This window comes from Tupaia chinensis, unplaced genomic scaffold (assembly GCF_000334495.1).
Source record: "Tupaia chinensis unplaced genomic scaffold, TupChi_1.0 Scaffold000315_1, whole genome shotgun sequence".
Taxonomy (NCBI): Eukaryota; Metazoa; Chordata; class Mammalia; order Scandentia; family Tupaiidae; genus Tupaia; species Tupaia belangeri.
In genome coordinates this window covers 2,774,303-2,787,289 of record NW_006159808.1, presented here as the reverse complement: position 1 = coordinate 2,787,289, position 12,987 = coordinate 2,774,303, and the positions used below count along the sequence as shown (strand labels likewise).

General features: G+C 47.7%; 1 protein-coding gene across 1 annotated transcript in view; it reads left to right on the top strand.

The window, feature by feature from the left end:
• PPA2 (inorganic pyrophosphatase 2) overlaps positions 1–12,987 on the top strand; it is a gene marked incomplete at its 5' end in the record, with an annotated part of 42,763 nt that overhangs the window by 9,065 nt on the left and 20,711 nt on the right. The window contains 3 exon segments of the mRNA XM_014588866.1: positions 1,139–1,258; positions 3,604–3,690; positions 7,332–7,458. Coding sequence (XP_014444352.1) covers positions 1,139–1,258; positions 3,604–3,690; positions 7,332–7,458 — 334 coding nt within the window.

The window sequence follows — 12,987 nt, the reverse complement described above, 5'->3', positions numbered from 1 at the left end:
TTTTTTTTTTCTTTTTTTTTTTTTTTTTTTTTTTTTTTTTTTTTTTTGTAATTTTTGTATTTCCTAAACACACAATTATATAACCTAAACCTTTTGCTTTTTGCTTTTATTGCTCTTTCTTCAGTTAGGTAAGGCCCATTGTAGGCCTTTGTGACCTGCAGTGACGGTGGTCAGTTTGTCTCGTTATCTAAGCCTTCTGCAGCCCTGGGTGTAGCGGCCAGTACCAGGCCCAGCGTTTACAGTAAGCATTGCTGTGCAGGAGAATGTCCTTCAGAACCGTATCTGGAGAACTGTCAGGGATCTCACTGTGGCCCTGTGGTATTTCTTAGTTAACACGTTTAATAGGAGCAGGTAGAGACCAGAGTCTCCCTCTGCTCGTGCTGTCAGCGCAGGTGTCAGCATTCCGGCTCCCCTCCACTACGCAGAGGGCCCCAGGGCCCTGGCAGTCCACCCCTTACGGCAGCGCCTCACCCTTCCAACGTGGCCCCAGAGACTGTTCATTTAGTTTATAGCATAGATTTTTTTTTTCCTTTTCTTTTTGAATCACAGCATGAATTTGTTTCTAGGAAAGTAACTTTAGAATAAAGTCATTTAGTGAGACCTTTTTTTAAAAAAAATATTTATTTAATTTATTATTGTTATTATTTTCATTTGACCAGAAAGAGACAGAGAGAGAGAGGGAAAGTGAGAAAGTCAGCTGCCAGGTCCGGGACTCACACCGCAATCAGCCATGTGGGAGTCTAGGACCTTAACCACAGTGCCACTTGCTGGCCTCAATTTGGTGAGAACATTTTAGTTAATTAGTGTAAAATTGATGGCAATAAAAAGCTCAAGATTAGTAAGGAAAAGCACGGTGACTAATCTCTGTCCCTTGCCATTACAGTTACTTTATGAGAAGTGGTGGGGTGTGTGAGTAACCGAGTGCCTAAATTCGATACTCTGATGTTTTCTTTCCAAGCAGTGTCTCCTAACTACTGCTGTAAATGAGTAATAAGACCTGGCTTACTTTATTTTAAAATACCTTTGATTATTAAGTTGGAATGTGAATATTTAGACTGGAAGTAGCAGATTTAAGACGTTATTTGGCCGTGGGATTAACCCGCTCTCATCCCTCTCCCTTCCCCTGTGATCGGCTTAGATTGCCACCGAGGAGCCGCTGAATCCCATTAAACAGGACGTGAAGGACGGCAAGCTGCGCTACGTGGCGAATGTCTTCCCTCACAAGGGCTATATATGGAATTACGGTGCCCTCCCTCAGGTGACGTTTCTGTTATCATGCTAAAACTTGCCTGTCTTGTGAAAAAATTGCCTTGTAAATCCTGTGAGCTACTCGAATTTAAATTGGTTCTGAGGATGTGTCGGTATGAGAGATTTGTAAATTTGAAATTTTGTAATGTGGAATTTTATCGTATCCATAAATTTTGTTTCAAACCATTTATGTGTCTCCACTCCAGTTTTGGGCTTAGGTACCTAGAACATTCACAGCTGACGTTTCAAACACATTTCTTTTTCTGAGCTTGGCTATTAAGTGTCAGTGAAAAACTTTTAAGCTAGACTTTATCTGCAGTCATTGCTGTGAACACAGTAAGTTGTGTTTATATATTTGTGTGCGTGGATGTATGTACATGTATGTATGTATATGTGTGTATGTAATACATACATGTGATAGCCCTGGTTTGATTTTTAAGCTTTAACGAATGATTCTTTTACTAGCTATTTTTTTTCAGAACTCATTGTAAATTGACTTAGGCAACTCATGTTTGCTGTCAGTTTTGTAATATTTAGGTGGGAGACAGTGAACGTGAAGAAAGCAATTGCTAAACGACGACAAGGCAGCTTTCCTGTTGGAGAATAACTTCCTATTTGCCTTTTTTGCTTTCTTACCCTCTTTTTTTCTTACTCTTGGGAAGTGCTTACTTTCAGATTATTTAGTGAGCAAACCTCAGAATATGTTGAATTAAAATCTAGGTTTGGGCCCGGGACCAGCAGATGGTGTAATGTCTACGTCGCTGGACTCCCATGTAGTCGACCATGGTTCGAGTCCAGGACCTGGTGGCTTAAACTCAGGCCAGGTGCATGAGCGTGTGTGCCCAAGATCCTGAGAGGAGAATGGAGGAGAAGGGATTGCGGGGGGGTGATTTCTCATTTTCCGTTTCTGTCTGTCTCTCTCTTTTTGGCAAGCGCACGCGCTTATAGCATAAACCTCTCCAAAACAAACAACAAAAAAATCTGGGTTTGGAACTATAAAGAATGTATTACTTTATGTTTACAAAGACCGTTCGCCCATTTGTCTGCCTGGGCATTTTGCTTTTATGTCCTAATTCATCCTAATGTTTTGCATGTCCTCTAAGGCGCTCATGGGGAAATATCTGGGGGGCTATTTTACCCACCTGGAAGCAGCAGCTGCCCTGCAGAATAAACAGTTCACAGAAGGGAGGAAAGAAAGCTGCTTTCTGGAGAGCCGGGCTGCCTTGACGCCGGCAGACCACCCACAGCATAGAATTCTTGGTTAAAGTCGCTTCTAAGTGATGTGCTAAGAATGAGCATGTCTGCTGAAACCGTGAAAACAGGTTTTCCCACTCCCCAGGTGCCCACGTAGAAATTCTGTCGGGCCCAACAGTGAAAGGTTGAAACAGTCCTGCGAGTTGTGGGGATGCCTTCCATCCACAGGAGAGGATCTGGGGTCGTGGGGGGCGGAGAAGCCACTGAGTTAGAGACAGAACGTGGAGCAGGCGGGGGACACGCATAGACACACACGCTGATGTGTCTGTTTATTGCTTTAAACGTTTACGGGGTTTATACACCAGCAGTGTAGTAGGCGTTGGGACACAGAGATAGGTGAGACACAGACAGGAGTGGGGGTCACGCAGCGAGTGTTCTTCAGTTTATGAAGGAAAACTAGTTTTATTCGCATAGAAGTCATTTAAAGAGTCGGAAGTGAATTTCCAGCAGGGAAGGCTAGAGCGCAGCTCCATTGCGGCAGCAGAAGCGTGGTGAGGGACGTGGCGGCTTAGGCAGGCGGTGGACACGCAGAAGCAAGGTCTGGCTGGCGGCAGTGGCCGGCTGCGGCTCCCAGGATGAACGTGAGCTCTGTCGGGACTGCACTTGGAGGATGAGGTGTCTGGGAAGACGCCCATTCCAGGCAGGACTCCACAGACCAGCACGGGCCCGAGAGGACTTGCCGTGCATCTTTTTTCACTGCTGTGATGTTTGGGAGGTGCCGCGTGCTGGCCTGCACCGTGGAGTTTCCGAGAATCTTTCCTTCTCATGTGGCCATCTATCAAAGTTCAAGATCATGCAGGAAGAGTAAGATGTGTGGGGCCAGCAGGCGGCAGGTGGTCGAGGCCCCAGATCCCACACAGCCAATTGCAGTTCAGGTCCTGGACCCAGTGACTTGAAAATTACATCGGATACGTGTGTGCGCGCTCAGAATCCCGAGAGGAGAATGGAAGAGAAGGGATGGCATGGCCATCACCCCTGGGGGGCGATTTCTCATTTTCTGTCTCTCTGGTTAGTGCACATGCCCTAAGGGCAAAAATCATTAAGAAAGGATATGTTGTATTTGTATTAACCTATATTTCTGCCTTTTCTTTTTCTTTCTAGACTTGGGAAGATCCCCATCAAAAAGACAAGAGCACAAACTGCTGTGGCGATAACGACCCCGTTGACGTCTGTGAAATAGGCTCGAAGGTTCGTTTCTCAGACCGTTACTTTTGACATCGCTGTGGTTTCTTCCCGCCATGAAATTTCATGTCAGCCTCCAATTCTTCACCTCTTCCAAGTTCGAGCCTGTTGATCCCTCTGGTATCAGACCCTTCCCATATCTCTGCGCCCTCCTCTCAAGCCAGTGGTCGGTAAGCTGCAGCCCCACCGTGGGTCAGACGCGGCGTGCTCCCGTTTTACGAACACCGCCTCTGCCGCTCAGGTGTCTGCTGCTGATGGCTGCCTTTGCCCTGCGGTGGCGGAGCCATCCCAGAGATCGGGCAGTCCACAAAGCCCGAAATAGTCACCACCTGACTCTTGCGAGCCGAGTTTGCCAAGTCCCGTCTTTCACTTCTTGTCTAGTATCCTGACGGAAACTTCAGCCCTGGTGGACCACCTGCCTGCAGACTGCCAGGTCCGCTGGGGAAGGGCACGGTGCAGGCGCCCGGACGCCCCGTCCACGCTGCGTGTCAGTGCTCGTCTACTTGCTGCTGCATCGTTGCGGTGTTCCTTCTCAGCACACAGCGCTTCTCACTGCCAGCAGAGCTTCCGTCTTTAACTTTGCTGAGCTCGTGGAGGCTCGTAGGGAAGAACTCCCTCCCCTCTCCCTCTGCCTAATGACCTGCCCACGCATGTCAGCATCATTTCTTCCCTTTCTTGTCACCGTGAGAGTTGCCGTTTCTGAGACAAGACCTTCCCGTGCTCCAGGTCCTGCTCCTTCTGCCTTTAGCTTAGGGGTGACATTTTCTTCTTCTCTTTCCTTTGCTAACAACTTCTCTTGCACTGTTGGCTTCCTCATGTACGTTGTCTCTTCTGCACCTGTTCACGAATTTCCCACACAGATCTCATCTCCAGTCCCCACTCAGCCTTCAGCAATGTTTTCCTATCCCCTAATTATTTCTGTAAAACATCTGTCTCCGAAGTCACCAGTAACTTCATTTCAGCCAACTCCGGCAGGCCTGTCTTACAGACTCTAACTTGAATTTGTTGGAATGTTCTGTATCGTTGACCTCTTTGTCCCTGAGTTGTTGGTTTTTTTTTTTTATGTAAGAATTATGTGTTTAGTTATATTTATTATTATTTTTAAATTAGACCAGGAGAGACAGACAGAGAGAGAGAAAGGGAAAGTAAGAAAGCAAGCCGCTGGGTCTGGGACTCGAACTTCAGTCAGTTGTGTGGAAGCCCGGCTCCTTAGCCACCACACCACACGCCGGTCCTCTGGTCCTTTAGCCTTAGTCAGGTGTTTGCCATCTGCTGTTCTGTACCACAGCCTGGAACTTCTGACCATTCCCATTCCTCCCTCTCGGCTTCTATCCAAGTTCCTGTCCTCTGCTCCTTCAGTGCGGGCCGGTTAGCTGGAGACTCCTGTCCTTGTGGAGCTCATTTTCTGCACATGGAGCGTTCCTCGATGGTCCAGCCCCAGGACTGGTTTTGCCCTCAGTGACAGCGTCCGTTCAGACCCGAGTCCTCAGCTGCCGAGGTCTGCACTGGGACGTCTCCCAGGCTTCTCAAACTCACCGTGTTCAAAACTGAGCTCCCTGTGTCCCCTCTCCAGTCTGCGGCTCTCAGTGAGTGGTATCTCTCCTCCCACCCCGCCCCAGTTCTTAAGCCAGAGCGAGGGTCGTTCCTGGTCGTCGTATCTCGTCTCCGCGGTCACGTGTCCCTGTGTGCGTCTCTCCCTCCCACTGCTGCTGGGTCTGTGCCGTCCACTGTTACCTGTCCCCTGAGTCGTTCCCACGCGATTGCCTCCCTTCCCTCTCCCCGGACTCTTGTCTTCCTCACTCTACACTGGCCTCGCCGCTCCTTCCGCTCGCTAGCTGGTCGGGCTGCGCTGCTCTGTCACCTCCACGCGGCCTCTGCCCATGCCCTCCCAAACGCGAGGTTTTAATTTTGTATATACAGTCACATTAATCTTTTGTGTAAACTGATTCCTACTTCATGCAAATTTGTGTTAAGATCTTAGGATCAAGGGACCAGTAGATGACCTAATGGTTACATCTGGACTTTCATGTAGTTGACCGTGGTTCAGGTCCCAGGCCCGGTGACTTAAAACTCACACCAGGTGCATGTGCATGCGTGCCCAAGATCCCAAGAGGAGGATGGAGGAGAAGGGATTGTGGCATAGCCATCCCCCCAGAGGGTTATTTTTTGCTTTCTGTCTCTGTCTCCCTTGCAAGTGCACACACTCTATAGCAAAAATCTCTAGAAAGAAAAAAAAAATCACCTTAAGATCAGGCCAGCCAGCAGCGTGGTGGTTAAAGCGGCTGGATCCCACGTGGCTGACTGCACTGTTAGCATCCCAAACTCAGTGGCTTGAAAAGCATACCAGGTGTTTGCACATGTGCCCAAAATCCCAAGAGGGGAATGGAGGAGAGGGGAGTGCAGTGTAGCCATCCCCCCTGAGGGAGTGTTTTCTCACTTCCCCCCAGCCTCCCTCTCTGGTGAGCTCATGTGCCCTATAGCAAATATTGGGGAAAAAAAAGAAGAAGAAAATATTTTAGCATCATTTTGCCTATGTTCTGAAAAGATATGTCATTATAGTTTACTTTTTTCCCTCAAAACAAATAATCCCAGGATACTGGGGTGACTATTTTATATACCTTGCTTTCCAAACGTAAACCTGCATGCGTTCAGGTTCCAGCTCATGGTGAAATTCTGTAGCCGACCAAACCTTTCAAGATAAAAGGACCTTCCAGAGCGCAGGCACGTAAACTTGGCAACGGGAGGGGACCGCGGAGAAAACCTCAGGCACGTGGGGCATCTGCTTCTGGATCTCAGAACCCTTTTGAAACATTTTACGAAGCCTGTTTTGTCTAAATCTTTAACAAACGAATAATTCTTTCCTTGTCATTCATTACATTCTTAAGGCCATCTTCTGGTATGCTTCCCTTTTCACTAGTAACGGTAAGTGTGGTTCACCTACACTGCGGAGCACTGTAGGAAGGCCGCCAGGTCTCCTCCTGTAAGCACCAGGAGCCAGGTGTGCGTTATGTCATGATGTGTGTGGTTGATTTCCTGAAGAGTGTAAGTTTCTAGTCTGGAGATATCTGAGATTTCAAGATTTACAAGTAACTTCGCTTTTAGCACCAAATTGCAACAGGTTTAAACTACCTGCTTTCTTAGTGCTGGATTTGTAAAATATATGGGTTATGTTTTTACTTGTAAAAGTGGTGCGATTTTGATTTTTTTTTTTGACTAGAAAATGTCCCTCGACACTGAAATTACTTTTTAAAAATTTTTCCATTTTCAAATGTTGATGATTATATGAAACTTTGTAGGTAGACATAAAACGAATGAGTTATATCTATACTGAGAATTTCAAGTTCTTCAAAGATAGCTGGTGTCTGAAAAACGTAATTTCACATATTCTGACCCGTTTTGGGTTTGCTTGCAGGGAAGGCAGGCTTTTTAATTAGTGACTCCATCATGAGTGGAAGTGGGGATTTTGAGATGCTTACTTCTAAAAGGGACATCACAACATGGGCTTTAGGACTGTTTCTACATAATTTCTAATTATCGAAGCTTTATTAAGCTTCAGTCTGTGGTGCTTTTAACCTTTCAGAGGTCTTTGTGATACGCGGCTAAACTCCCCAGAGCCTTGCAGACGGTGAGCTTCTTTTCTCTTTAAGGTTCTTTCTCGTGGCGAGGTCGTTCCTGTGAAGATCCTTGGAATTCTGGCTCTCATTGACCAGGGTGAAACAGATTGGAAATTAATCGCTATCAATGTGAATGATCCTGAAGCCTCAAATTTTCATGGTAGGTCTGTAACTTTCTGGTAGACAGAAGTGAATGAGCATGCCATCGGTATCCGTAGAACCTGAAACAGGCTCACATAAAAACACAGCGTATGTGTTTGGGAGTCAAATTTACGTTTTGTATTTTTATTCTCTCCTGCTCAGGAAGTTCATAGCCAATACATGTTACGAAATACCCATGTGTGAGTTTCAAAGGTTTTCTGCACCAAAACGAATTTGTACTTTAATTCCATTTTCCCCATATTTCTGGAAGACTCCTCAGCTGAAGGGCAATCCGGTACAATGCGCCTGTGCCCCGTTGTATTGCCGAAGGATCAGAAGAGGAGAAGGTCCAGAGACAGACGTTAATGATACTGTGACCTGAGGAAGTACCTTCTCTGGGTTCCTTCTTTCCTTTTCTTCCTCTCCTCTCCTGCCTTCTTTCTTTTTGTCCCTTCTCCCCTCACCACCCTGCTCTCCCGCCCTCCTTATTTCCTTTGATAGTGATGGCTCAACTGCAGTTGGCAACTGTGACTGGGAATTAAAATACGCCGTGGTGGCAGGACCAGCAGTTGGCGTAATGGCTCTGGCTATGTTGCTGGACTCCCATGTAGTTGACTGCCACGGGGGATGGCCACGCCTCAATCCTCCTCCTCCATTCTCCTCTCGGGATCTTGCGCATGTACACACATGCGCCCAGTGTGAGTTTAAGCCACTGGATCCGGGACTCAAACTGTGGTCAACTACGTGGGAATCCAGCAACATAGCCATTACACCAATTGCTGGCCCCAGGCCCTGATGCTCTTAATGATGCCTTAATGGCCTTGAACGAGTTAATGACCTCCCAGGGTTCCAGAATGGCCAGTGGAAAACGCCCTGGCCATTGATAATAGTGCTTGGTGATAGAATACCCGCGTTCAGAGCTTTTCTAGAAGGTTGGAATGCGAGGGCACGTGTAACCTCTCTCTGGTTAAATAGACCCCCTTCTGAAATGCAGAACTTTGTTCACCAGTGAGATGTTTGGGGCTTGTCAGAAAAGCCAGAGATCAGAACTTTGTGTGTTCACCAGAGGGATGTTTGGGGCTTGTCAGAAAAGCCAGAGATGCCAGAGGACCTTATGTCATGGGGAGGTCATTTAAGGCTGGGCGGGACGACAACTTGCAAAGCAATGAAAATGTCTTCCGTTTATTCTGTATATAAAATAACTATCATCTGTGGCCCTGCAACCACTATCGCATGTGCAGTGGTTTCACAGTGTGTGTTCACCAGAGGGATGTTTGGGGCTTGTCAGAAAAGCCAGAGATGCCAGAGGACCTTATGTCATGGGGAGGTCATTTAAGGCTGGGCGGGACGACAACTTGCAAAGCAATGAAAATGTCTTCCGTTTATTCTGTATATAAAATAACTATCATCTGTGGCCCTGCAACCACTATCGCATGTGCAGTGGTTTCACAGTTTAATAAATAAAAGGTCTGAAAACAAAAATTGAAATTAGAACAATTACGTTGATGTGGGAACAATCTGGATGAATTTTGAGAGAACTGCAGCTGTGTGTCGCGCAGTGGCGGTCATGTTCTGGCCGGGCACTGGCAGAGTGCTCATCGCCGTGCCAACGTCGCATAGCACGCTGCACAACCCGGGTGGTGTGCTGCTGCACACCTGGGCAGCGGGCATAGGCTGTGGGTCCTGGTTGCAAACCCGTGCAGCCTCGCGTTACCGTGCTGAGATCTACAGGCGTCCGCCATACGGAGGTAACTGTCCAGGCATAAGAAAGGTAGAAAAGGGGACAGCAGGAAATGCAGTATAAGAGATGAAAGGAAATGGTGACCGGATTGCTCCGGGTGAGCCACTGAGGGCCAGTGAGAGGAGCCGGGACATTCCTGCACGCTCCTGCAAACTATAAACGCCGTCTGCTGCCTGGCCTGCAGCCCGCGCAACGGACCCGGCTCCCCATGACTGACTGCCATTCGAACTCTGGCTCTGTGGGCTTAAAAATCACCCAGGGCACACGTGCGTACATGCTCAAAATTCCGACAGGTTGGAGAAATGGAGGAGGGGTCCTGCCGTGCCTGTGAACCAAGGCAGGGGCACTTTTTTTTTTTTTTAATGCTAGAAGACACACATGCGAACACACAAGGGAAAGAAAAAGCAAGCAACCCCCAGTGGGGCCCGGTCATGCCGTCCTTTTCCTGTGTTTCTCCACCCCATCAGAGCATGTGCGTTCGTGCCTGATGTGGTTTTCAAGCTCCTGAGACTGGGACTTGAACCTGGCTGGCCATGGAATCTAGCTTCCCCTTCCCCACGCTCAACCGCCCTGCCCCTAAGCTAAACTGTTACATGCTTCAAATTAAAAGTAGAAAGGCCTGCCTGGTACCAATTCATAAACTATTAACATTTGTTAAACTTTCCTACTCTTTTACAATAACACTTAACACACGAACATTATATAGCTGCACACAAGTATGTTCTTTACATTCTTCCCTATAAGCTTCTTTATTTTTAAATATTTTCTTTTTCACTCTTTTTGAAAGTGTTTCGATACGGTGCATGTCCTAACCAGAGAGAGAAAGGGAGTGGGAAGGTGAGAAAGCACCCCCAGGGTAAATGCCCACACTGCGTTCCCTCCTCCTCCATTCTTCTCTCGGGAGTTTAGGCACACACACGTACCTCCAGCACGCTTTCAAGCCACCAGGTCTGGGACTCGAACCGCGCTGTCAGCCATGTGGGATCCAGCCACCTTAACTACCATGCCACCTGCCAGCCCTTTTTTCCTTTCAGACTTTTTTGTTGAAACTAGGACACAAACACAGGCTTTAGTCTAGGTCTCCACAGAGTCAGGACGCAGTGTCCTTGTGTCTTTCCACTGGGAGGGGGGTGAACAAAACCGCACGAGTTGAAACCACGCAGAGGAGAAAATGACAGAGCCATGAGACACCGTCAACCCGAGAGGCGTGAGCTGCTGCCCACGTGACACGGCGGCTGTCTTGAACTTCTTGTCCTGGGTAGACGGAGCGTGCTCTCCCGTACCCGAACAGAGCGAGGTGCGGCGCCCACGGTGTAGGCCGGGATCTCCACTGCCCACCATCAAGCGTGGGCGCATGCAGAGATGTTTGAGCTATGCTTCGGAGCACCTGGCAGCATGCCAGCTGTGTTTACAGCAGGCACGTCACGACACGTGTCACAATGCCTTGCGCTGTGGCATCACCATGGTTACGGTGTCACCAGGCACTCCAAGTCTTCAGCTCCTTACAGCCTTCTACGGCCAGCACTGCACACGCCGCGCATTGCTAACGACACGTCACGCAGCCCGTGCCTACGGAAACGAGATGGCTGGGACTTCGGAGGGCCGGCGTCACACGTCCTAAGCTCTGAGCTCACTTGTTCCCCGTGTGGGAAAAGTAAGGGCCAAACGTGACTACATGGTTCCTTTTATTGTCTTTCAAGGCAGGAAAATGTGTTGAAACCAAATTTATTTGGCTTAGATTTTCATTTGCTAAGTAAACACTCTAGCACTCCTGAAATTAATTTTAAAACAAACATATTAATATGTTGTTTGATTCTTCTTCTCCCTAAAACACAATTTAATACCATCATTTTAAAAGGGGAGGGGCAGCAGGTGGCATGGTGGTTAAGATGTTGGACTTTCACCTGGGTAACCACAGCTCAAGTCCTGGACCTGGCAGCTTAGCCAACAGGAGTTCAGGTACAGAACCTGGAGGCTTGCTTTCTCACTCACTCCCTGCCCCCTCATTCTGTTCCTCTCTGATCAAATTAAAATAGTCCTATAGCAAATTAAATCAATAATAATACATTTGGGGCTGGCAGGTGGCATGGTGTTAGGGGCACTGGACTCCCACATGGCCAATCACGGTTCAAGTCCCGGACCTGGCAGCTTGCTTTCTCACTTTCCCTCTCTTTCTCTCTCTCACTCTGTCCCTCTCTGGTCAAATTAAATAAATATGTAAATAAGTAAATAAATAAATTTAAATAAAATGATTTTTTAAAAATAATTAAGTACTTCTTTTAAAAGAGTAATCTTGGAAAAGAGTTGTGCTGGTTTTCGTAAGTGCAAAGAGCAGTTTTGTTTGCTCCCCCGAATGTGCCGGGAGCCAATAGCAGGTACTTTTTGCCCTGGAAAGGGACCTGGTATGTCACGCTTGTGTTTGTCACACTCACAGTCTTTAGAGCCGTGACGAATGTGTGCTTAGAAACTAACCTAAGTGCTTCTTTTGGAACATCTGGTTTGATCTTCGCACAACTTCAACCAGCATTGCTATCTTTCCCATTTCCCCTCAGATAAGGCAACCTGCATGGGTGTGGGGAAGGCAGAGGGACTGGCTGGCCTGAGGTCACCGTCTACACCCCAGCCCATCGGGGTCCAGAGCCCAGGCTCCTCAGTGCAGCCCTCTCCTCTCACCCCCGCCTCTGGAAAAGCTCGCATGTTTGGTCTTGGACGTGGATAGCATCTCACTCTAATCATTTGCTCTTGAGCCACGTAGGCGTTAGTGGGGTGCAGATAATTAGAAGCCCCCATGGGACCAGCAGTTGGCCTAATGGCTATGTCGCTGGACTCTCATGTAGTCGACCGTGGTTCGCCTCCCGAACCCTGTGGCTTAAACTCATGCCGGGCGCGTGTGCGTGCATGCCCAAGATCCCGAGAGGAGAATGGAGGAGAAGGGATTGCGGCGTGACCATCCCCCCTGGGGGGTGATTTCTCGCTTTCTGTCTCTCTGTCTCTTCTCTATCTTTCTGGTGAGTGCACGCGCCCTAAAGCAAAAACCTCTCTCCTCCACCCCCCCCGCCCGTAAAAAAGAAATACTTTTAATCCACTATTTTTAGCCTCTCTTCCATAAGTAGAAAGACCTAGATTAGCTTCAAAGTTACTGCCAAAGGAAACAGTTTAAATGAAAGGCTCATGGGTCCTTTCCTGGGGACACTGGCCCATTTGTAGTGCTTCAGGGCAGAGGCTGAGCAGTGGGGCAGGGACTCACTTTGTTACGTGCTTCAGATTAAAATTAGATTAGAAGGTCCTCGGATTTCTGCTACGTATCAGGTACCTGTGTGTTTTTCATTTCACTGTGCATGTGAAATTACTTATAAATTAGTAAAATGCATATTTGTATTTTTGGAAAAATCTGCCAAGTTTTTTCTGAGAGGGGTTTCCGGTACAACACAGAGGCCTCTGTGTAGAGTTCCCTCCGTTTAATAATAATTGTGAAGTGTGTGAATTTCCAGTAATTGTCATGTTACCTGTCTATTTTTGGTAGAGGTGTGACTTGGGAAGAGTAAAATTTACGGGAAAATGGGGAAGGAAAGTGCAGTTACGGCAAAGGGAAGTGCTGTACATCTGCCGTGTGCACTGATGAGAGGGCACAGCAGTATGGGAGCATGACAGTCTCTTCAAGATCTTGAGTAAACACAGACCATTGAACACTATGCTCCGAGCAGGGACCTCTGTTTATAATGCAGAAGATACAGTGACTTCCAGCGATGGAATGAAAGTGTTCCTCGTGACTGTTTATAAGAAGGCATTAGGACCACATGTTCTTGC